Below are 24,070 nucleotides of genomic sequence, written 5' to 3' on the forward strand. Positions count from 1 at the left end.
TGTCAATCAACTCAGACTGTATTTTCTCACAGTTTACAAGACATTCATATTTCACACATACATTTCTTCTTCATTATTTTTATATTTGCTAATGAATGAATGAATACTACAAAATAAATCATGATGTAACCATGTTAAAATGAACCTGAATGACCTGAAGTTAAAACTCATGAACTGGAAACAGAAGCATACAAGATAGGTTTTTGATCAGATGCTGCCCTCCAGTGTTGCAAAGAAAAACTGCAGCGATTACAAACAGGAGCACTCAGAGCAAATAAGAAGCATTTTCACAGATGTCAAATATTCAGTAACATCCACTTTTCAGACCATCAGTATTCCTCTATGTATATATAAAAAAAGTCTTCTGATTCTAGTTTTAATTATTAAATTTATACTCAGTTATTATACGACTGCTGAGTTTGCTGTAATTTGTGCATTAACTTGATTTCTCTAGATCAGAATATTTGCAGTCAGCAAACAGACTATCAGGGTCACCAGAGATGTCAAGAGGCCTGGAGAGCTGCTTGCTTTCATTCTTCTTTCTGTAAGAAAACAACCAAGATCTACAGTGAATTGAAACTTGGCTCATGAATACAAGTATCACAATCCACTGATTATGCAGCTGTATCATCTACAAGACTGCCAGTGTTGTAAAAATGTTACCTGTGTTCAATACTAGCGGTCCCAATGAAATGCCTTCACTGTCATGGTAGGAAATATCCCTCGCCACTCTTGCATGGTAACCTGGGTAGCAATGCTGTGGAAAGCAGGGTGATTTCAGCAGATAAAGGAATCCAATAAGTGGTATGAAAGATTTTTTCCCCAGTGTTAATACAAATAGTTATAAGAAGTACGTACAGCTGTGCTGTTATTGTGTCTCAAAAGACACAGGTGGACCTGGCAGTGCAGGTAGATAGATGAAAAGTTGGTAAAGGTGAACATCCTGAATGAGAAACGGGCTACGGTGGAGACGCCGTTCTGAACCAGCTCTACTGTGCCATCTGCTGGATTAGGACACCTAGGTAACAGTATAATGTGAAAGTTGCAGTGTTAATGTGCAAACAACTTAGTTATGATAAGAAGATGATTAAAGTTCACCCATCACAAAAGACAAGAAAAGAATAGTTAAGGCAATTTCTTTACTGTGTAGTGATGAGATCCCAGCGCACAGGGTAGCTGGCATCATTAACAGGCGTTGCCCAGCAAGAGTCCAGAATAGTGGAGATCTGCCGCTCATCGATTCCCTGCGTCTGAACCTCAATGTATAACCTCTCATCTATTTCCATTTCTAAATTTCTGTTTCTGGCCAAAGGGAAGTGGAAGCCAGGGCCATAATAAATTCATAAAGTGGTCAGGTGTGTGTGCAATCTGTAGCAAAATATATACAAAAATATGTAACACAAATGAGGGGAATACACAGTTAATGCATTAATAGAAAAGCACTGTAACTCTTAAGTAAATTTATTATAAACAGCATTACAAAGATAGGGTCATACAGCCTAGAAGAAATTACATATAAAAGCGTTCAACCACCAATTAGAACATATTGCAGAAAGTAATTGGAAATGATCAAAACAAATTGAGGTGACAGAGTGGGTGTACAAAAAATGAGCACATTAGATAACATCATAATGTTGGTATTAAACAAAGACAGGGTAAAATGATGGTGATTCACATGGTCATTTAGTCACGAAGACAATCAAACACAGAGATTTCTATAAAGTTCAGCGAGCTATGTACCTTTGGAAAAGTAGCAACCACAATGTCATATAACCAACATCCATAGACAGTGCCTGGGTCAGAGGATAGTCACAGGAGAAGTGCAGGTGGATGCTCTTCTCACGATTTACGAGGCCATCATGAGAGTCCACATCCCCGCTGATGGTGTTCTCATAACTGAAATGAGTCCCGTTGCTCTTAAGAGTAAGAAGACAAAAAATTTTAGGCATATTTTCAAAAATTAAAAATGCTGCCCAGAAGATTCCTTCAATGTACTAATGTTACCCTCAGCATTGTCCCACAAAGCTGGTCATCATTGTTGAAGTGGAAAACCAGTCGACCATCCTCAAGAGTCCCGTTGCAGGTTTCATCTCGAAGATGGAGGGCATCAGAGTGGAAGCCGGCCTCAAACAGCTGACAGCGGGACAGAGATATGGTGCCAGAACTACTGACACAAGTGATGGACGAGTCTAAGAAGGAGAGAGAAACACAATCTGATGCGTTATGACATGATTTTTTAAAGCTGAGTCATCACTACTGATTTGAAAGACATTTGTTGACTTAACTGCTTAATAAAGGCTGACTAATGCAATAAATACACTACAGATATTACTGAAGGTTTAATTAGCCCGCACCGTAGCTCTCATTGTTTGGCCGATGGTGGTGCTCATCACAGAAGCAGCCATAGACACCGTCCTTCTCACCACACCACTCGTGCTCTGTGCAGTCCAGCTTTTCACAGGGGTCTGACTCATCTGCAGACACAGAGAAAGGATCGTCAGTGATGAATGGCAATGATTTAAATTTTTATTAAATGTCTCATTTGAGCAGTACAAACATACCACAATGCAAAGCAGAGCGCCAGTCAGGGATGTCTAGCCCCAGAACAGAGCAGGTTCTCTCATAGGCGGAGACAGCGGAACACAGCATCCCATTGGCTGGAGTGTAGAGGCAGAGGTCGTAGACACAGGAAGAGAAAAATGGCTCGGGGTCAGAGTGCAGGTGGCAGGCGCTAAATGGGCCGGTGGTGTTGGTGATGACACTGCAGAGTTGGGAGTATTCTTCTCTAAAGGTGCAGTCATTCAGTCCATCATCATCTTCATCAGTGGAGCCACATCTGGAAAAGACAAATCATACTGGCATCAGCTACTGCCTTGTTGAAGCTTCAATAGTGATTTCCATTGCAACTCACCCTGGTTGGCTGGTGGGTGACTTCCAGCTGTGTCCAAAATAATTATCGTTTTGTGCCAGTGTGCCATTGGGTAAGACTTTGTCATCTGAAGGATCATTGTTAGAGTTTCCACACATCCCTGTGACTCTGTCATGACGGTTTTGGCCCAGTCTGACCAGTAAAGTGCTCTGACCATCAAACTGGACTAGCAAGTCAGAGGCATCAACCACTATGTAGCTTCCCTGCCTTACCACCTGAGCTAAGATTCCTACTGTGGTGGGAAGAGACACATCATTTCCATTTACCTGAGAGGACAAGAGATGCAATAAGTGTGTGTTGTTACTTTTGTGCAGATTAGACAAAGTAGAATGCTGTTCATCTTCAAAGTGATAGATACCGTGACTCTTTTATTGGGTCCAATCCTGATGTGCACACTTTCTGGATGATTTGAGAGGTATATGTCCACTGCAGACACAAATGACACACGGTTGTTTCCACGGTGATTGTTGGTGGCTATCACCTGAAACTGGGTTTCATTAGTGCCATGGTTCGTGCTCTCAGCAATGATGTAGGAGCAAGTTCCCTGGAAATGAGCCACTGCTCCATCAAAGGTGATGTAGTGTGGATCTCCCCACACAGTGCAGGTGGACATGGCATCGTAACAGCCCAGTTGTCCGTTTCTGATGGAGCACTGCTGTTCAGGAGTGCAAGATGCAGCAGAACATCGCAGGTCATTGGGAGCGTGACATTCACATCTCTGGGAGCAACCGTCTGTCCAGAAGGACTCGCCAGCCTGTGAACCACACAACACCAAATCATAGCCAAAATGATACAACAAATATAGATCTTAAAATACCACTTTGAAGGGTTTTTTTCACTAATTGTAGGTGATTTAGTGCAGTAATTGCTAGATCACTGCAAACTGCAACTATTAATATAGTAAATATTGTGACAGAGCAACTAGTTGTAACCGTTGTTCTTTTTCCCAAAGAGAGGACAGATGCTAAATGCCACAATTTCAATAAATATGTAGATGATAAGAAGTAATTAATTATGCTGATGTAGCTGTATAATCTTCAACTGATTATTTAATGCATTCATTTATTTAGGAAGAGATTTTTTTAATCTGCAGTTTAAAGAGTTAGAGCATCATTCTGCTTGTATAGCTACAAATTAATTATTTTCTTTCTAGTGCTGTAATATAAAACATAGTCATAATAGCTATGCTGAATATATGATAGCAAATAAAGACGTTTTTTGGTCCTAAGATTTCAGTTATATGAAACTATATACTGTAGTTTTGCATTTTGCAACCCCTATTACGTTCTATTTCATAGAAACTACCACATTTCCTGGTATTCATCATGCTTCCTGAAATTTTTTATATGGTTTGGATTTTTTGGGTTATTAACATGGAACTAGCATGTTTTACATTTTGCAGCCCTGATTCCTGGCTGTTAGACCTAAAGTACCATATGTTTCCAGGTAACATCACATTTTTTGAAGCTTGCATTAAAAGGTTATTAACATAGGATTCATTCCAGCATTATGTCAATACGGTAATGGTATCCTAATACATTAAAGCCTAAAGTCATATTACTATCTTGTTACCCTATTATTATGAGGTTAGTATATACAGGGTTCATACGCCTTTTTCAGGGTCAAATTCAATACTTTTCCAGCTACCCCCGCCCCGCAAAAAAAAAACAAGAATGCATGTTTCAATTCGCATTACCTATGTAAGACCATGTGAAAAGACACCTTAGCTCCCCTTTTGTTAAGACATAGAAAAATGCACCACACAAAAATATTGCAAAAGGAAACGGTCACCTTATATACATAGTGTGTAAACTCAAAATGCACATTTCACTGAAAAATTAAGATGTGAAAATGTGAGCAAATCAACTTGTTAGAGATATTTTTCTCCTGTTGAAAAAAAAACAAAAAATAAAGAAATAAGTCTTCTCATCAGATATTGATGCTTCTTTCCTGTGTGACAAAAAATAGGAGACAGATGTTTGTTTGTTGTTTGTTTGTTTTTTAAGTTAATTCCCAATAAAACTGTTTTATTGCTAACTACATTGCTTTCTGTATTATTGCTGAACTCCTAAATGATCACCTTTAAAGTGTTTGTGCTAATAACATCATGTACAGTCAGACAGGCATGGAGAACAGCACTGACTGTTTAAGTAGTTTAATGTGTAGGTGCTGGCGATAAACACATTTTGAATGAAAGCCGGGGAAACTTTGGTAGCACAGAAACAAGTGGCTATTCTTTGTGACCATATGGATCGATCCCTCATATTACCATTATTTCACCCAAAGGCACCAAGTTAATACTCAAAAAAGCTGCAGCAATATACACAAATATAAACAGTACTTGGTGACAACTTTGCTTTTAGCCGTTAACCCTCTGGTGTCCAGGGTATAATTGGCCGTTTTTGACTACTTTTGATTTGACCTCTATATTTCACCTTTAAAAACTGTTTATCTTGCCAATCTGTTATTTACTCATTTTGACATAATGTGTCAGCACAATTTATCTAAATTCCGACAAAATTTAAAATACAAGTAGAAAGTGATATTTTTGACTGTAAAAACCACAAGCATGTTTAACGAATCATTTTCATAACTTGAAATGCAAATAGAAATTGTACATTTTTAAAAAATATGAACAGGTTTTGCAAACAACAAAGTTATATGGTACTATTTACCTAAAAATGCAGCCAAAGCTCAGACGTTTTTTATATAACCATTCAAAACTATTTACAGAACAATCAGGTGCTCTTCGTCAAATAAGAAGGCACACAAATTATTTATGCAACTCCAAAAAATAGTTTGTGTCCACTATAACAGATGAGAACAGCACAGGGATAAATCCTGCAGGTCTGACAGCAGGTGTGTCACTCAGCGTTTACACTGCAACCTGCCTTTGGTGGCTTTTTTGCAGCAACTGTGACATTCACTAGTAGAACTGACACACAAAACAAAACAACGACTACACTACACACTAACTACACAAGACAACACACTAACTTGAGACTCCAAACACGGTAAACGTCACAAATCTCTCACGTATCAAAACTCTCTCTCTCTTTCGCTCACTCTCTCTCGCCGGTCACTCCTAAAACTTCCCCTCTCTTCCCAAACAACCAAATACCACATGTTGCCGTATCATTTTTTGATTGGTCGACATGGTACATTTTTCCACCAATAGGGAAGGAGTGTTTTTTTCTTTTTTCACTCACAAGCAAGGCGTGTTTGCTAGCGCTCTCCTTAGAAAACGCGGTTTTTACCGTTTCTTCCCGGAGTAAACGCCACTGTTTTATTCAGAAAACCCCCCAAAAAACATCGGTTTTACGTGACCTATCAACACAATTTAAACACTGGTATATAGTTTGAAGTCCGCACGTTCGACCCAAGTTGAAATGGAGACTCTGGGTCTTTTTCTGATTAACCCCAGAGGGTTAATCAGAAAGCCTTAAGTTGGCTAGTTATGTATCGGGCTAATGTTTAAAGCTTTCACTTGAGTAAATTAACTCATATTAGTGCTAAGTAATGTTAGCTAAGTTCACAGCATATTCCATAATAGCGCTGTCATACTGCATCACACTCAGTGCATCTCAATCATTTCTCCAGCGAGTTTGATAGCTAGCAAAATAATAATCATAATTTTAAAAAATACCATGTGTAACGTACACGTACTGGAAAATTATTTACTAAGACTCACCTATCATGCGACTGGAGAACGCAAACTCTGCCATTGTTGTTTTCCATCAAACACTCATTAAAACAGAAACCTACAGGTATGTTAGCGCACTCATCCCCGACTGTCCGAGGGAGGGGCGGGGTCACATATTGAAACAGACGCAAGGCAGCCCAGGCGGGGAAATTTTTCTTTTACATTTTGTGACTCATTTTATTTCTCTATCTGATAAGAAAACTATTCAATCAGATAGTTATTTATTGTGAATGAAGTTACAGTTACATTTTCAAGCACTTTTAAGCACCACATCTGAAATTCAAGCACTTTTCAAACCTTGAAAAGACAACATTAGAATTCAAGCATTTTCAAGGATTTCAAGCACCCGTACGAACCCTGTACATATGAAATGTGTTTTATTGCTAGTGATTGTGACTATACTATTACTAAATTACTTTTTTTTAGCTCATGTACATACATTTGTATCCATATTATCACTTATAATTTATGATCTGTTATTACTTAGATTTAAATGTAATAGTACTAACTAGTGTAAAGGAATTTCTTTTACTTGTGTATTAATCACATTATTTTATTGTATAATGCCTTGGTGCCACTGGATTTTAACATGTCTGACACCCATACTGTAAGACAAATGGTGGGAGTCTATTTAGGAAGTTGGGGGAAGCAGACAACTCCACAGGAAGGAATCTTTTGTCTCTTCGAGGACTCTGGGAGGTAGCAAGGGAGTGTGAACCTTAAGGTGTGAAACAGCTGTGTACTGCCTTTTGTTCCTGGAGAAGGTATTTAACCGAGAGCCATGCTAGGCTAGGCTCAGGGAGACTCTGCTGACCCTGCCCCGTGGTCATGCAGGCTCTCCACAAGCTTGGTTTTCTGTTCTGTGTGTTTTGATTAAAGAATGTTAGCTACCGCTCACCGCTCATCTGCAGACTATTTAATGGAAAACTTCCAAAACACTAGATCACTTGGTTATTATTCTGGAAATTATGTCGCAATTATTTGCTATGTCTTTATTTTTATCTTCTCATCTCCACCTTGTTACCTCAGTATTACCACATTATTACTGAGCTATAATAGACATTATATAATAGGCACTGTTGTTTGTTTACTATTGACTTTAATATGTCTTACATCATAGTAGAATCCATCATATTGGCAGCCACAGCTCTCCACTGGGACACACCTGGTCCCACTCTTGATGAAGCCTTCATCACAGAAACATCCCTCAGAGCAGAACTGCTCACAGGTTTCATCAATGCTACTGGCACAGGTGTGGCCACAGTCAGTACCGCACAGCTCATAATGGCTGTTGGCTGGACAGTCCAGTGCTTAATAAGTGAGAAACGTGACAAATGGCACTAGTCAGACATACCACTTTTAATGTAATACAGTGTGGATATAGTGAGTATTGTAAAATTATTGGACATTTTATTTCTGAAGTGGTTAGCAAATTTCTTGTACATTTATATATAAATAAAATAAAATGACATGTTGACTCACTGCAGGTGGCGTTCTCTCTCCATGGATAGATTCGAACATTAGCAGACTGACAGGCACTGACATATGATTCAATGGCACTGCATAAGAGATCGTGGCCTTGATTTCCTGACAAACATACATCAAACACGCAGTCGTTGAAATATGGTGCCGGGTCCACCTCCTCGTGGCAGAAATTGGAAGGGCCCATCAGGTGCCTGTATCACCTCACACTGATCTCTAGCGGGCTGTTCATTGGTACACTGTGGACAGGCGGAGCCACAGCCGTCATTGCACGTGTAGTTGCCTGGCACCTTCCAGGCTCTCCCAAACTCATCTGGAGATGTGACTATCATTCCAGATGGTGTGTGAAAGTCATCATTTGGATTTCCATTGAAATTTCCACAAAGTCCGCATATTTTTTCTCTGTGTTGATGACAACAGTTAACATTAGTCCTTGTGTTAGTTTCATAAGGATAAATTATTAGTAAATAAATTATTTATATAGCTGGGATTATCCTGTTTTTTAAAGCATGTCAAATAATAATGACTGTAGCTTTGATGGGTGGGAATTGTACCTGTAATTTGGTGGTACGGAGATAAACACTGCACTATATCCATTATAGGTGACACTCAAGCCAAAATTAGTGCTGACAAGTATTTGAGTTCCTGTTGCATAGATAGACACATTACCTTCATTCAAGACAATAGGTAAATTTCTAGTTACTCCATCCACCTAGAAGAGATATGCAAAGAAAATCAGTGGGTAGTTTTTCTACTTTTTAATTGTTATTTTTTTCTTTCACAGCAGTAAATATATCCCTAAAATATATGTAGCTGCCGTTTACTTCATACACCTGAAATTGTTCATAACAATCATCTAATGAGAAATATCATTAACTACTTACTGATAGTGATAGATAGTTTACCGTTACTCTTTTATTGGGCCCAATCCTGATGTACACACTTTCTGGATGATTTGAGAGGTATATGTCCACTGCAGACACAAATGACACACGGTTGTTTCCACGGTGATTGTTGGTGGCTATCACCTGAAACTGTGTTTCATTGGTGCCATGGTTCGTGCTCTCAGCGATGATGTAGGAGCAAGTTCCCTGGAAATGAGCCACTGCTCCATCAAAGGTGATGTAGTGTGGATCCCCCCACACGGTGCAGGTGGACATGGCATCGTAACAGCCCAGCTGGCCGTCTCTGATGGAGCACTGCTGTTCAGGAGTGCAAGATGCAGCAGAACATCGCAGGTCATTTGGAGCATGACATTCACATCTCTGGGAGCAACCGTCTGTCCAGAAGGACTCGCCAGCCTGTGAACCACACAACACCAAATCATAGCCAAATTGATACAAGAAATCTAGATCTTAAAATACCATTTTGAAGGATTTTTGTTTTCATTAATTGTAGGTGATTTAGTGCAGTAATTGCTAGATCACTACAAAGTGCAACTATTAATATACTAAATATTGTGACAGAGCAACTAGTCGTATCTGTTGATCTTTCTCCCACAGAAAGGACAGATGCTAAATGCCACAATTTCAATAAATATGTGGAACAGAGCTGCATGAAAAAAAGTATTTAATTGTTCTGATGTAGCTGTATAATCTTCAGCTGATTGTTTAATGCATTCATTTATTTAGGGACAGAATTTTTCAAAAAAAAATCTGCAGTTTAAAGAGTTAGACCATCATTCTGCTTGTATAGCTACATATTAATTATTTTCTTTTTAGTGGTGTAATATAAAACAGTCATAATAGCTATGCTGAATATATGATAGCAAATGAAGACGTTTTTTGTGATCCTAAGATTTCAGCTATATGAAACTATAAACTGTAGTTTTGCATTTTGCAACCCCTATTATTTGCTATTTCATAGAAACTACAACGTTTCCAGGTATTCATCATGCTTCCTGAAATTTTTCATTTGGTTTGGATATTATTTGGTTATTAACATGGAACTAACATTTTTTCCATTTTGCAGCCCTGATTCCTGGTTATTAGACCTAAACTACCACGTGTTTCCAGGTAACGTCAATTTGCATTTTGTAGGCTTGTTTCTTGGTTATTGAACAGAAACCAACATTGATTCCAGGTAAGATATCAGATTTAAACATAATATTTACGGTGTTACTATTGTCAAACAAAAAAGAATGTTGGTGGCTGAGGCAGGATTAATTCCAGCATTATGGCAGTATGGTAATGGTATCCTAATACATTAAAACCTAAAATCATATTAGTATCTTATTACCCTATTATTATGAGGTTAGTTTATATGAAAATGTGTTTTATTGCTAGTGATTGTGACTATACTAATTGGTTTTTTAAGCTCATGTACATACATCTGTATCCATATTATCACTTATAATTTTTGGTCTGTTATTACATAGATTTAAATGTAATAGTACTCACTAGATCACTTGGTTATTATTCTGGAAATTAAGTGGCAATTATTTGCTATGTCTGTATTTTTATCTTCTTGTTTCCACCTTGTTACCTAAATATTACCACATTATTACTGAGCTATAAGAGACTCTGTTATTTTTTTAAAATATATTTCTGAATTTTAAGCTTTGTCATATTCCAAAACATTTCATGAAACTTTCTAAATGTAAGAAGGGCAAGTCTGCTGATTCTGCTGATTTGAAGTGAATTACTTCAAAGAGTATTTACTATTGACTTTAATATGTCTTACATCATAGTAGAATCCATCATATTGGCAGCCACAGCTCTCCACTGGGACACACCTGGTCCCACTCTTGATGAAGCCTTCATCACAGAAACATCCCTCAGAGCAGAACTGCTCACAGGTTTCATCAATGCTACTGGCACAGGTGTGGCCACAGTCAGTACCGCACAGCTCATAATGGCTGTTGGCTGGACAGTCGAGTGCTTAATAATGAGAAAAGCGAAAAATGGCAATAGTCAGACATACCACTTTTAATGTAATACAATGTGGATATAATGAGTGATGTCAAATTACTTAAGTGGTTAGCAAATTTCTTGTAAATTTAGATATAAATAAAATAAAATGACATGTTGACTCACTGCAGGTGGTGTTCTCCCTCCACGGATAGATTCGGACATTAGCAGACTGACAGGCACGGACATATGATTCAATGGCACTGCACAAGAGATCGTGGCCTTGTATTCCTGACAAACATACATCAAACACGCAGTCGTTGAAATATGGCGCCGGGTCCACCTCCTCGTGGCAGAAACTGAAGGGCCCATCAGCTGCCTGGATCACCTCACACTGATCTCTAGCGGGCTGTTCATTGGTACACTGTGGACAGGAGGAGCCACAGCTGTCATTGCACGTGTAGTTGCCTGGCACCTTCCAGGCTCTCCCAAACTCATCTGGTGATGTGACTATCATTCCAGATGGTGTGTGAAAGTCATCATTTGGATTTCCATTAAAATTTCCACAAAGTCCGCATATTTTTTCTCTGTGTTGATGACAACAGTTAACATTAGTCCTTGTGTTAGTTTTATAATGATAAATAGTAAATAAATGACTTATGTAGATGGGATTATCCTGGTTTTTAAAGCATGTCAAATAATAATGACTGTAGCTTTGATGGGTGGGAATTGTACCTGTAATTTGGTGGTACGGAGATAAACACTGCACTATATCCATTATAGGTGACACTCAAGCCAAAATTAGTGCTGACAAGTATTTGAGTTCCTGTTGCATAGATAGACACGTTACCTTCATTCAAGATAATAGGTAAATTTCTAGTTACTCCATTCACCTAGAAGAGAGATGCAAAGAAAATCAGTGGGTAGTTTTTCTACTTTTTAATTGTTATTTTCTTCTTTCACAGCAGTAAAAATATCCCTAAAATATATGTAGCTGCCGTTTACCTCATGGATCTGATATTATTCATAACAATCATCTAATGAGAAATATCATTAACTACTTACTTGTACCAAACCTCTTCTATCCCTTGACATATGAACATCGTAGCCCCACACATTCACAAAAACTTCAGCTACTGTTGAAAGTGGACGCCCATTCAGTGCTTCATTTTTAGCTTCCACAGAAAACTGACTGAGCTCATCAGTGGCATTACAAAGGGTCACCAGAACATAGCGGCAGGTTCCTTGGAAGTCATAGGCCTTACGATCAAAGGTGATGTAGTGAGGGTCTCCAGAGGCAGAGCAGGTGCCATGGGGGTTGGGATGGCAGCCAAACTCGCCCTCCACCACACGGCAGGACTCCTGGGGCCCACAGGAGTTGGGAGTACAGCGGACGTTCCCTGTATTTCCGTTACAGGTACACAAGCTCTGACATTCTTCACCATCCCAGAACTGCTCACCACCTTGGTGATAGCATCCTTGGTGATAGCATCCACAAGATGTTGGTGGAACACACTGGTCGCCATTGAGAATAAAACCACTGTTACACTGACAACCCTCCTGGCACACAGTATCACAGGTGAAGGGGAAAGAGAGGCTGGGGCAAGCAGAAGGACAAGAGGTTCCACAGAGTTCATAATGGCTGTTTGATGGGCAGGTTAGTGCTGTGGAAAAAACAAACGTGTTAATTTTTGATAGAAAATTTTCAGAAAATTATGCAAGGCTCTGTTTAGATGAGCTCTCTCTGTGTCTCTGTCTGCCTATTTCATTACATGTTATGTCGTGCTCTTTGCTATCTGTTATTCAAGTACTATTAGCATTATGTTCTAGCATGCTATGTAATGAACCTGTTTTTTTGAAAGAATGTGTGAGAAAGTCACTTTTATCTTCTCAGGATAAGTGTGGACCGGTTCACATTAATGAAAAGAGTATAAAAAGGCTCGGCAGAGATTTTGTCAGTTTATTCACCCAAATGAATAAAGGTGTTTAAACTCACTGTTCCATGTGTCTCACTTGAGAATTTTTAAAAATAATTTTAAACAGACATTTTTACACATTTAGAAACCATGTCTAGGATTAATTCAAAAATACTTGAATTCTTACCACAGCCAGTTGCATCTCTCCATTGTCCTAAGGCAACACCCTTCTGTTGACACATTAGTGCATAATCTCGTAGGACGTCACACAAAGTTGATGCTGGATCGCTAGAGCCCCTCGTGATCTCCACACATACATCCACCTGCTGCCTTGGGTCAACCTCAGACCAACAGGGTACAAATGGCCCATCTGGTGAGCTGAGAATGCCACAGTACTCACTAGAATTGTAATTAGTTGTAGAATTTTGGTTCATGCTTTCCACGCAGTGAGCAGCCAGAGAGCCATCTCGCCAGCTGTCTCCAAAGTCCTGAGAGCTGTTGACCAGGAAACCGATGGGTGTGCGGAAGTCATCGTGTGGATGACCATTGTAGTTACCACAGAGTCCACCCAGTGAACCATTGTAGACACCAGGAGCAGTGACACGGACAAAGTGAGGCCAGACTGTCTGCACAGTTACACCAAAGGAGGTGCGAATGATGACACTGTAAATGCTGCTGTGGAAGAGTTGGATGCGGTTGGATGGAGTGCTGAAAGGCAGCCTGATCAGCTGACCGTTAACCTGTAGGGTCATCCAGTTTTTTGCAGTTAACAAGACTTAAACAGTATTGTGTCCGTGTACACATAAATAAATAATTCAAGGAAGAACATAATTTTTAACCAAGTGTTGCATTCACTTACCTTCACTTTACTGTTCCTTGTCATCTCAATAGATACGTGTATCCCCTCTGCTTCAAAATGCAGAATTCGCACAAAACCTTCCTGACCTCTTGGCAATTTTTCTGCTGTCACCATGAAGTTTGGGTGGCTGGACAGTCCCATAACTTTGGTAAGTGTCAATCGACACGCTCCAGGATATTGGTATGTCAGTCCATCAAATGTCTGATATGACCCTGGGCCTCTGATCCAACATGTTTCATAGCTATTTGGTCTGCATCCTCTTTCTCCATCTTCCACCTTGCATGATTCAAGTGGGCCACAACCATGAGACTGACAAGTCATGGAGCCATAACTGCAGCTACAATGCCTCCCACAGTTTTTGTCTAGTATTACAGTTTGTCCAGAGCGGTAGTAACGGCCCTCAAAGCTGCAGCCACACTCAGCATGAGGGACGCAGACTCCACCACTGAGGATGTAGCCTGAATCACAGATGCAGCTTTCCTGGGGAGGTAGAGGGCAGTTGTGGGTAGAGTTGGGATTAACACAGGTAGCTGGACATCCTGTGCCTTCAGACTCAAAGTGGCTGTTGGCTGGGCATGGGATTTCTAGGAATGAGAGAACAACATCGATCTTTACATCAGTGGAATTTTAATACAATAATATTTTGGAAATAATGCAAAAAAAAAAAGTGATTAACATACCACAAAAGCCGGGTCTCCTCCAACTTGGTAGCTGAACACCATTTTGTTGACACTGACTTGCATACACACTTAGGGCTTGACAGAGAATGGGTTGGTACCCTCCTCCTACACACAGATCATACACACAACTGTCCGCAAAGGACTGTGGAGGAAGTTGTTGATGGCAAGCTGCAAAAGGTCCAGAACTACTGCTGAGGATACCACAGTGGCCAGTATTGCTGTACAATGCTGTCTCTTCTACAGTGCAAACAGCACAGTCCAGACCTCCGCACTGTGGCCCACAGCCAGGCTCATCATCCCCAGATGCTTGCCAGCTGTTAGCAAAAACCACATCAGAGCTCACAACCTCACCCTCCCGAGTTTGAAAGTCATCTCTACGAATGCCATTGAAATTTCCACAAAGACCGCATGTTGCATTCTGGTAAGTGTAGGGCAAGCTGATCTGGACATAATGATTTGTGTCATAAGACACCACTAAACCAAAGTCAGTGCTGACAAACACAGAAAAACCTGACTCATAAACCTGCACAGTGTCATTGCTAAGGGAGAATGGAGTGGATGCAAAGTTCCCGTTAACCTGTAAAAAAACCAGCAAATCAAGTGAGAAAACTATATCTGGTCATAAAGTGTAGAATTTATCCAGAATCAAAATGACCAACCTTAGCCTGACCACGACGCCCTTTGACAAGCTCAATTGTGTCATTGTAGACATGCACTTTCACCAGTCGTGTCCAAGAGACTCGAGTACTGCCTCTGTGCTCATTTTTGCCCTCTACTCTGTAGTAGGGCAGTCCACTATTACATTGCTCAGAGAGAACATAGGTGCAAGTGCCTTGAAAGTGAAACACTGTGTCATCAAAGGTGTAGTAATGGGGATCACCGCTTATGGTGCAGGTTCCTCTTGGCACTGTCTGACAGGAGAACTGGAAGGAAGTTTGCTGGCAGATCTGTGAAAAGGAGCACGGCTGGTTGCGGCACTGCAGGCCTGTTGAGGTACATGTGCACTTCTGTGCACAGGTCCTGTCACTCCAGAATGAAGCACCCAGCTGCACTAATTCACCTTAAAAAAAGTAAAAGGAAATGTCCCTTATGCCTAGTGTAAAATTTCCAGACATTTACATTCATAAAGCTTTAGGAAAAAACTTTCACACCTTACATTTTTTTTCATATTGTGTCAAATAACAACAGTAATTGCCTCAAGGCACTTGAGGGCAATCGTGGCTCAAGAGTTGGGCGTTCGCCTTGTAATCGGAAGGTTGCCGGTTCGAGCCCTGGCTTGGACAGTCTCGGTCGTTGTGTCCTTGGGCAAGACACTTCACCCGTTGCCTACTGGTGGTGGTCAGAGGGCCCGGTGGCGCCAGTGTTCGGCAGCCTCGCCTCTGTCAGTGCGCCCCAGGGTGGCTGTGGCTACAATGTAGCTTACCATCACCAGTGTGTGAATGGGTGGATGACTGGATATGTAAAGCGCTTTGGGGTCCTTAGGGACCAGTAAAACGCTATATAAATACAGGCCATTTACCATTATATGAGTAAAGTTCCTAAAATAACAGAGAGAAAATCCCAACTGTTTTACAACCCCTACCAGCATTAAGATAAGATGGACCCTGATTATACATGAGGAGAAGGATTTTAAGTTTGATTCTAGATTTAACAGGGAGAATTATGTTCTGTCTTTTTAGTCCCTGTCAGTACAGCAGCATTTTGGATAAACTTAAGGCTTTTCAGTGAGTTTTTGGGACAACCTGATATTAACAAATCACAGTAGTCCAGCCTTCAAGTAATAAATGCATGAACTAATTTTTTAGCATCACTCTGAAATAGAATGTTTCTAATTTTAGAGATACTGCATAAATGCAAAAAAAGCAATCCTGAATATGTGTTAAATATAAGCAGTGAAGGACATAACCTGGTCAAAAACAAAATTTCTGTTAGTGTTAAGGCCACGGTAATCCCATCCAGAGTATGCATCTGGTTAGACATCATGTTTGAAAGATTTTGATGGTAATCAACTTAGTTTGATCTGAATTTAGAAGCAGGAAACTGAAGGTTACCCATGTCTTTATGTCTTTAAGACATACAGTTTAGGCTACAGTTAAGTTTTATGGCTTCATTGACAGAGCTGGAGATCATCTGCATAGCAGGGAAAATGTACAAGATGCCTTTGAAAGATACTGTCTAAGAGAAACATATACAATGTAAACAGAACTGGTCCTAGCATAGAACCCTGCAGAACTCCGCCATAATTAACTTTAGTGTGAAGACAACTCCCTATTTACATGAGCCAATAGGAGTCTATTAGATAGACATGATTCAAGCACGGGCTTAATTGCTATGGCCTGCTCTAATCTCTGCAATAAAATACTGTCGTTAAAAAAAAGCTCCACTGAGGTTTAGCAGGGCAAGTACAGAGATGATTCCACTGTCAGAGGCCATCTGCAACTTTCACTAAAGTTGTTTCCGTACTGTGATGATCTCTGAATCCTGAATGAAATATATAACAATGCATTGTGATTTAGCAGACTACCCAGATAGCAAGGAAACATTGAAACAATGTTGACTCAATATCAGGCGACGTCATTGAAGCAACGTTGAAGTGTGACGTTGACCCAACATCACTCTTGCACCCATTTTTAACGTTGAAACAACGTCAGGTTTTGATGTTGAATCAATGTTGAAACCTGACATTGATTCGACGTTATATTTTCTAACACTGTTGACATTGAAACAATGTCAGATTCTGATATTGAAACACTGTTGAGCTATGGTATTAATTTTCCACCTCTTTCGCACAGTTGCTTTTTATTGAAAAAAAAACAAAAAACAAAAAAGGTCAATAGACATGTATCATTTGCAAAATACTTTATTAAAAGACAAAGTTTCTTATTTACATTTCTATGTTTCACGTCACTTTTTATTATTTACTCCGGGATGGGGATGGATGATGTGCGTCCTGCGCGCCACCTGTACGATCTGGAGCATATCTGAGCCATTTCTGGACTGCTTGAGCAAAGACCAACTCAGACATAGAGTTCGCCCCTACCTGCTGCGCCAGGCCATCTAGGACAAAAATAGACACACACACAAAAAAACAAAGACAAAAAAAAGGGAATTAGAGCACATGAATAAGCTCTTGTTAATTGTCTTCAGCAGGGAGAAAGTATGTAAACTCCTAGGCTGATAAACATGAAAGTCACCAGGCAGAAATCAGCAAACTGCCGCATTTGATTCCCAAAGAGCTATAAGCTGAAAATGTGATATGTCTTAGCATGGTGTGCCGTGTATCCTTTAAAAAAAAAAAGAAAACATGGGGTCCTCGGGCTGTACAAAGTGTACAACCCGAGGACAAAACAAGCCGAAGACCAAAGACTCCATCTCCAGATTAACCGGACATGAAAGTCTTGTTATTAAGAAAGACAAAGTAATATAGCAAAAAACAGACATAGGAAATGTGAAACGCACCCAGCACATCAATTGATCCCTTTATTGTTCACTTTAGGCTCATAAAACTACAATAAATGTTAAAACTTACCAAATATGCATCTGCACAGCGCTGTCTCTTTAAATGCCCTTTTTTGCTTTGTCTGGTCCTTGGTTTTTTCCCCTGCCCAGTTGAGTACAGAGGCCAGCTCCTTTGTAATGGCATAAACCATTACACGGCGGACTCGCACCTCCAGTGTGGTCCAGCAGCACCAATCAACGCAAAGCGTCTCACCTATAGACACATTTTATGAGATGGAATTAGCGTGTCTCATGTCTTAAATGTGTATGCAAGTGCTTGTGTGTTTACTTCATGTAATTGATGATAGAAACATGTCATTTAGTTTTCCCTAAAGCCTGATTTTCAAGTCATACAAAGAATAAACCAAAGTATTGGCAGTACAATGTATTTCTATTCCCTTTTGTTGGATATTCATTTGTTAGTTCTTGTAACTGCTAAAAGTGTTTACTAGTTTTTGCCTGTCACATATATTTGTTATACCATGTAAACTGTGAAATTCCAAGATTTTCAAACTTGCCTTGTAATAGTGGCCTCACAGAGTCTCTGGAATCTACAGGAAAAAAAAAATCACAACAAGATGACATTCAGGAGTATAAATTGGGTTTGTTTTTTTTTATAAGAGTACAATGACATTGTGATGCAGCTTTAAAGCTTTTTTAAAAGCATACCATCTATAGGGAAGACATCAGACTCTGCATGCTGGCGAGATCGCAAAGCTGTGTCGGTTTGTGCCAGAGTGGCGAAAGGTGCCGGAAGCTGGGTGGGGCATTATAATGGTTGCTATCAGTGGGCTGGGGGGCAGACTGCGGAGTGATGAGGGCTGTTTAGAAAAAGATAATTTTTTAAGTATTTAAGAATACAGACAACTTGTCAAAAAAGTTTCCTCGTGTCAGACACAGATATGTACACAGACCCTTGACAGTATTTTATTACCTGGTATTTTCACTCGAGGGGCCTGGGGAAACCGTTTTTTTGTAGGCTGCTCATCCTCTGAGTCCGTATATGTGTACAGGGCATTTGGTCTAAAGAAAAGAAATTAAAAACGGTCTTAAGTTTTTATTTTATTTTTATTCTATTCTGTACAGTTGTGTACTGTATTTATTCTTATTTTATTTTATTCTAATTTTTGCTTCATAACTTTTGCACTGTCCACTTCCTGCTGTGACAAAACAAATTTCCCACGTGTGGGACTAATAAAGGTTATCTTATCTTATCTTAAGTAATTGTAAATATGCTTTTGGCATATTGTTTCCTAAAGTTAGTTTGATTTCTAACAACACACACAGGAAACAGAGACGTGCAAGAAGGTACAGTATACAATGAATTTTTGAAGTGCACAAGTGTACACGGCTTTGCATTTTTAAAAAAAGTTTACAAACTTCCACTTTTTGGACTATATTATGTGGTGATATTGCAGTATGCAAGCACCACAGATATGTATAAAAGACAAGATCATAAATTCTTAACAATCAAAGATATGTTTGTGAATAAAAAGGTTTTACTTGTGCTTTCTTTTAAGACTGGTCTGGGTTTCTTCTTCGGACTGAAGGTCAGACGTATCACAGCGTTCACGTGGATATCTCTGACGACTGCGTTCTGCTTCGTGAAATGTGCCTGGAAATACAAACACAATGTACGGCCAGACATACATTACGTGTGGACAAAAGGTGCAAACGCATAGAAAAATCAGCGGTTTCAAAAATACGCTGGTACGTGTGGACGTAGCCTTATTCATTATTCAAGGCACAAACGGAAAGCCATGTACGCGTGCAACGTACAGTCACGTGGGCATGCCGCGTGAGCATTCAAACTGAGTCTAAAGTTTTCGTGTGCGAATTGAAGCGAGTGCTCTCCAATAATCAAATGTAACAAAGTCATTGAACACGTTTATACAGTTAACTTTACGTTTATCAATCATATATCACAGATTTAGAATTTTTTGTAGTACTAAGCAACTACAGAGCGAAAGTCTGGGTCAAGCGCCGAGGCGACGGCAAGAACAAAGGAAACCTCGAAGCGTTAAAGCTAGCTTTGTAAGGGAATATAACGAAGAAATTATGAAACGAAAATGTTTTCTTTGTTGATATACTTTGTTCGCAGTGCAATTTATTTGTTGCCGGATTGTAAGAAGTAGACACAATTTCGGGCTCCCACATTTTGTGGGAGCAACGTAAATAACAGTAAAAAAAACTCGTTAATGTACAACATTAACGAGTTTTTTACTGTTATTCAAATGCAAACATGGAAATAACGAATAGGAAAAAAAAAATCATTCATTCTTACCTTATACTAATCGTGGTGCAGGCCAGTGCAGTGCATGAACTGATGCCTTCTCCGGTCAATTCCGCTGAGAGTAAATCAAATGTCCCGCTCTACTGTAGAAGACAATGAATACCTGGGGGGATGTACCAATGTGAGAGGGGTGCTGCGGAATAGTCCAAGTGATCGCTGCTTTAATTTCCCGGTCAACTATACATAAATTGCACATAGACACGATTTTTTAAAGCTGGTGAACTAGACCAAGTCATTGATAACAAATGAACAATAAATCTACTTTCTCTGGTACTTTATACCCGATCAGTTGCAATGCAATTTAATGCTCAACTACAAATCGATGGTTTTTGATGGTGACCGGAGCCGAATGATCGTCAACTATAAATAGACGTTTTCTCGACGTTGTTGTTGTCACCTGGTCAACTATAAATAGATCAAATATCAATGACAAAAAAACAACGGTGAATCAACATCGTTACAACGTCCCTATAGTAAGACCGTCGGTTTACCACAGTATTTCAATGTTGTTACAACATTGGCATTTCAACCCCGACCATATACGACAGTTCGGATGAAAAATCAACATAGATTCAATGTCGTCTTGCTATCTGGGTAACCACTTGCAATAACAATAATATGTGTAAAATGGGGATGGGCAATAAAAGTGTAAATTAGTTTTGTGTGAAATAATTATTCAAAAAATTTCCCTGAAGCAGTGGTGTGTGATGTGCATGACAGTTGTGTCTCTTCTGTATATAGGTCAGCTCTCATTGCACAATGTCAACCTACTTAGATAAAGAACAGGTATGTAGCTTACTGGTGTAGGGCCAAGTCACTATTTATTGCTTCAACAACAAGTTGACTTTCACCTAACCCAATGATTCCTGGCCATCAAAGTACAACTGGTGCAGGATTCATATTTAAGGCTCCAACTGTAATGTACTGGGAAACCTCATCCACTTCAGTTTTCATTGTCTGCTTTGCATGCATTGCTTGTGTTGAAATATGGAACTTTTCAAACACCAGTGCAGACGCCACTAAATCACATCACATTATCAGTGTAAATATCCTGAGTGAGGGAGATAGTTCCTTATACAGTTTGGCACCAAAATGAAGAAGTTAATAACTGTGATAAGTAATCTGTGTTAAGCAATGTGTCCATGTGAATCTTGCCTTAGGATAAGTCAGTTTGTTGGGAACAGCTTCTCTCTCTGTCATTCTTTATTCTTTGCATGCCATATGTTACCATTCAAAATTTTTCCAAACCTCTGAATTCTTGAGCTAAACATCCTTTAAGCAGGTAGGAAGAATGTATTTTAAGCCTCCAACTAATAATTTGAAAGCTGATTTCTCTTTGAAACTCCTTCATTAGTTCTTAATTCCAACAACCTTAAGGAAAAGCAGTCAGAGATTTTCACATTAATAACCTATACCTCATTGCTTTACCGTACTTTTAATGCATTGTGGTTAGAATTCTTGCCTTGCCTTTCACAGTTGCACATGACTGTAATGATATATAACACAAAAGTAGCAGAAGCAGTTGCCTTCTGTATCCTGCAGTCTTACCGTTGAAAGTGCAGCCTGTTGAGCCATGGTCTGTCCGGAAGGCCCAGCGACCAGGTTCATTGACGTTGCTGCCAAGGCGAAAATTTGAGTTACTCCCTGATGCAGCACTGGTGAATGATCCAGGGAGGACATAATAGTGAGTGGAGCCAATTGTATCATAACCAGCCTACAAATGTGAGTCACAAAAATATGATTAATGCATTTAGAAGTAATGAATGTTTTTTCATTAGTAAATATACAGAGTATTAACTGTAATAGATCTGACCTGAATGCTCAGTGTTGTTGAGGCTATTATACCGTAGTTCATCAGCACAAATGAATATTGGCCTCCAGAGATCAGCACAGCTTGGACAGTAGTGCGCTGGAAAATATAAATTCTATTATTATATGTACTGCTTGATCAGTGTTCTGCTGGATTTGCACCTAATTTTGTTATGATACACTTTTCGTGCATCACTGTATCAAATGTATTAATTCATAAGACATTAATTTATGCTTCAATTTGAATGGTCTAGATTTCAGATAATTACTATTAACCACCTTAGTTTCTTAGTATGAAATGCTTTAGGTCATCTTCAGGTATCACTTTTTTTAAAAACCACAATATTCAAAAACAATCTTTGTATGAAATCTGTCACAGGGATTTATGTCTTTATGTCTGGAAGATGACACTAGATTACACTAACCTACTGTTCCTGAGTTAGTAAAGTAGGGAACAGACTTTCACGTATACATCACACATAAGCACATAACTTATTCCAAATTTAGGAAGTTGACTTACTGTTCCACTTGTGGGATAATAGGCCACCTCAAACCATGTTGCAACAAAGACCCAGTTGGCATTAAAGTTCAGTCCTGGAAAGTATTGATTGATGTCCCGTGTAGCTTGCTGGAGAACAGTTCCACTGGTGTATTGGTTGTAGTAGATCTTACCATTTCCTCTGTTGTCTAAATCTGTCCAGAATGGAGCAATGATGTCTCTGATGCCTTGTGGGAACCTCTGACTTCTATATTCACTTAGTGGACCAGTAAATGTTAGGTGTCCATTATGATTGACCTAAAAAAAAAAATAGAAAAGAAAAAAAGTATTTCCTGTCACGACATCTAGATAAACAGATTCAGATTTTCTTTTGCAAACCACGTTTTATATTGTAATTACTGGCAGGAAGTTTAATTAGACAGCAAAATATTTGTATGGTTCACATGTGGTACATGAATTGTTAATGTTAATTTTACATACATAAATACTGTTATATGTCCGCCCAAAATAGAAAAAAGGTCTTAGCAGGGTAATCTGTGGAGAACTTCCATCATCGACCGGAGAGCTTGCAGTTCCAGATGTTGGGTAAAGAGGTCCTAAGAAGCAATTAGGCAGGTCATGAAAAAGATTCAGACAGACTCATTTGGTCAATATTCTCCAAACATACATATAAAACATATTTCTCACAGGCTTTCAGTGTTTACTCCTATGAATGTATGAATGTGAGGCTGATATAAATTGATGATAAAACGATGAAAGTCAAATCTTTAGAGAAAGTTTTGAAAAGATGCAAACTTACTGACAGCCTGAGTAGTGACTACACCTGCACATGAAACAAAAACAGAAAATGCAGAAAATGATGACAAGTTCTCTATAATTGCAAGATTTTAATTTCTGATCCAAAAACTTTGAGTGATCACTTTGGTAAAAATAAACACACCATAAAATGTATTGAAGGAACATAAATAAAACTACTAACCTGTCATTCCCAAGAGCAACACGAAAAACATGATTTGACCCGCCATTCTGTCAAATCAGTTCTCTTCACAAAACAAAGAAAATTTTATTTTTTATCTATATGTAGCCCTTATTTACTCAATACCATTAAATAAATGGACTTTGGGTTCTTCTTCTAGTGTACTCTCGTACGATATTCTTAAATTAACTTTTCTTTCGTTTCTGGGATCGATGAAGCTTATCTCTTAAAAGTAGCACTACACACTAAAATGAACAACCGTGTCTAACGGTGCAGTAAATCATGTCATACACGTTGTAAAGTAAACCAATGTAACCCTCCTTTAATTTACCAAAATAATGAAAACAATAAAATAATATGGCAGGTTTTAGCATTCAGGTAAAGCAAAACACACAGCAATTTACCAGCTGTACACAGAATCTTCACATATACAGTGTAAACCACCAGTGATAAAACAATTATAGTCCCAAACTAAACCTAAAGCCGGCAGAAATAGACCCTACGTTGCAGGCCTATATTGCTCCAGTATAAATCCAAAACGATCTCCAAACCGGAAGTTCACTCAACGAGCAAAAAT

At 39.2% G+C, this 24,070-nt stretch overlaps 1 protein-coding gene across 1 annotated transcript; it reads right to left on the reverse strand.

Annotated features, from left to right (window-relative positions):
* Positions 1-23,658, reverse strand: LOC100691880 (alpha-tectorin). Its single transcript, XM_025909951.1, is given in 29 exon segments — positions 1-542; positions 664-757; positions 859-1,018; positions 1,144-1,368; positions 1,741-1,916; positions 2,005-2,189; positions 2,355-2,474; positions 2,562-2,836; positions 2,912-3,195; positions 3,288-3,683; positions 7,746-7,942; positions 8,115-8,289; positions 8,291-8,516; positions 8,669-8,826; positions 9,020-9,415; positions 10,797-10,993; positions 11,150-11,550; positions 11,699-11,856; positions 12,029-12,627; positions 13,067-13,619; positions 13,739-14,322; positions 14,419-14,995; positions 15,078-15,478; positions 21,758-21,923; positions 22,023-22,118; positions 22,539-22,814; positions 22,998-23,113; positions 23,317-23,340; positions 23,497-23,658. Coding segments are annotated over 29 exon segments (7,353 nt in total). The 5' UTR covers positions 23,543-23,658; the 3' UTR covers positions 1-450.
* Between the last annotated feature and the right edge of the window lie 412 nt (positions 23,659-24,070).

Source organism: Oreochromis niloticus, linkage group LG8 (genome assembly GCF_001858045.2).
Source record: "Oreochromis niloticus isolate F11D_XX linkage group LG8, O_niloticus_UMD_NMBU, whole genome shotgun sequence".
Classification (NCBI taxonomy): Eukaryota; Metazoa; Chordata; class Actinopteri; order Cichliformes; family Cichlidae; genus Oreochromis; species Oreochromis niloticus.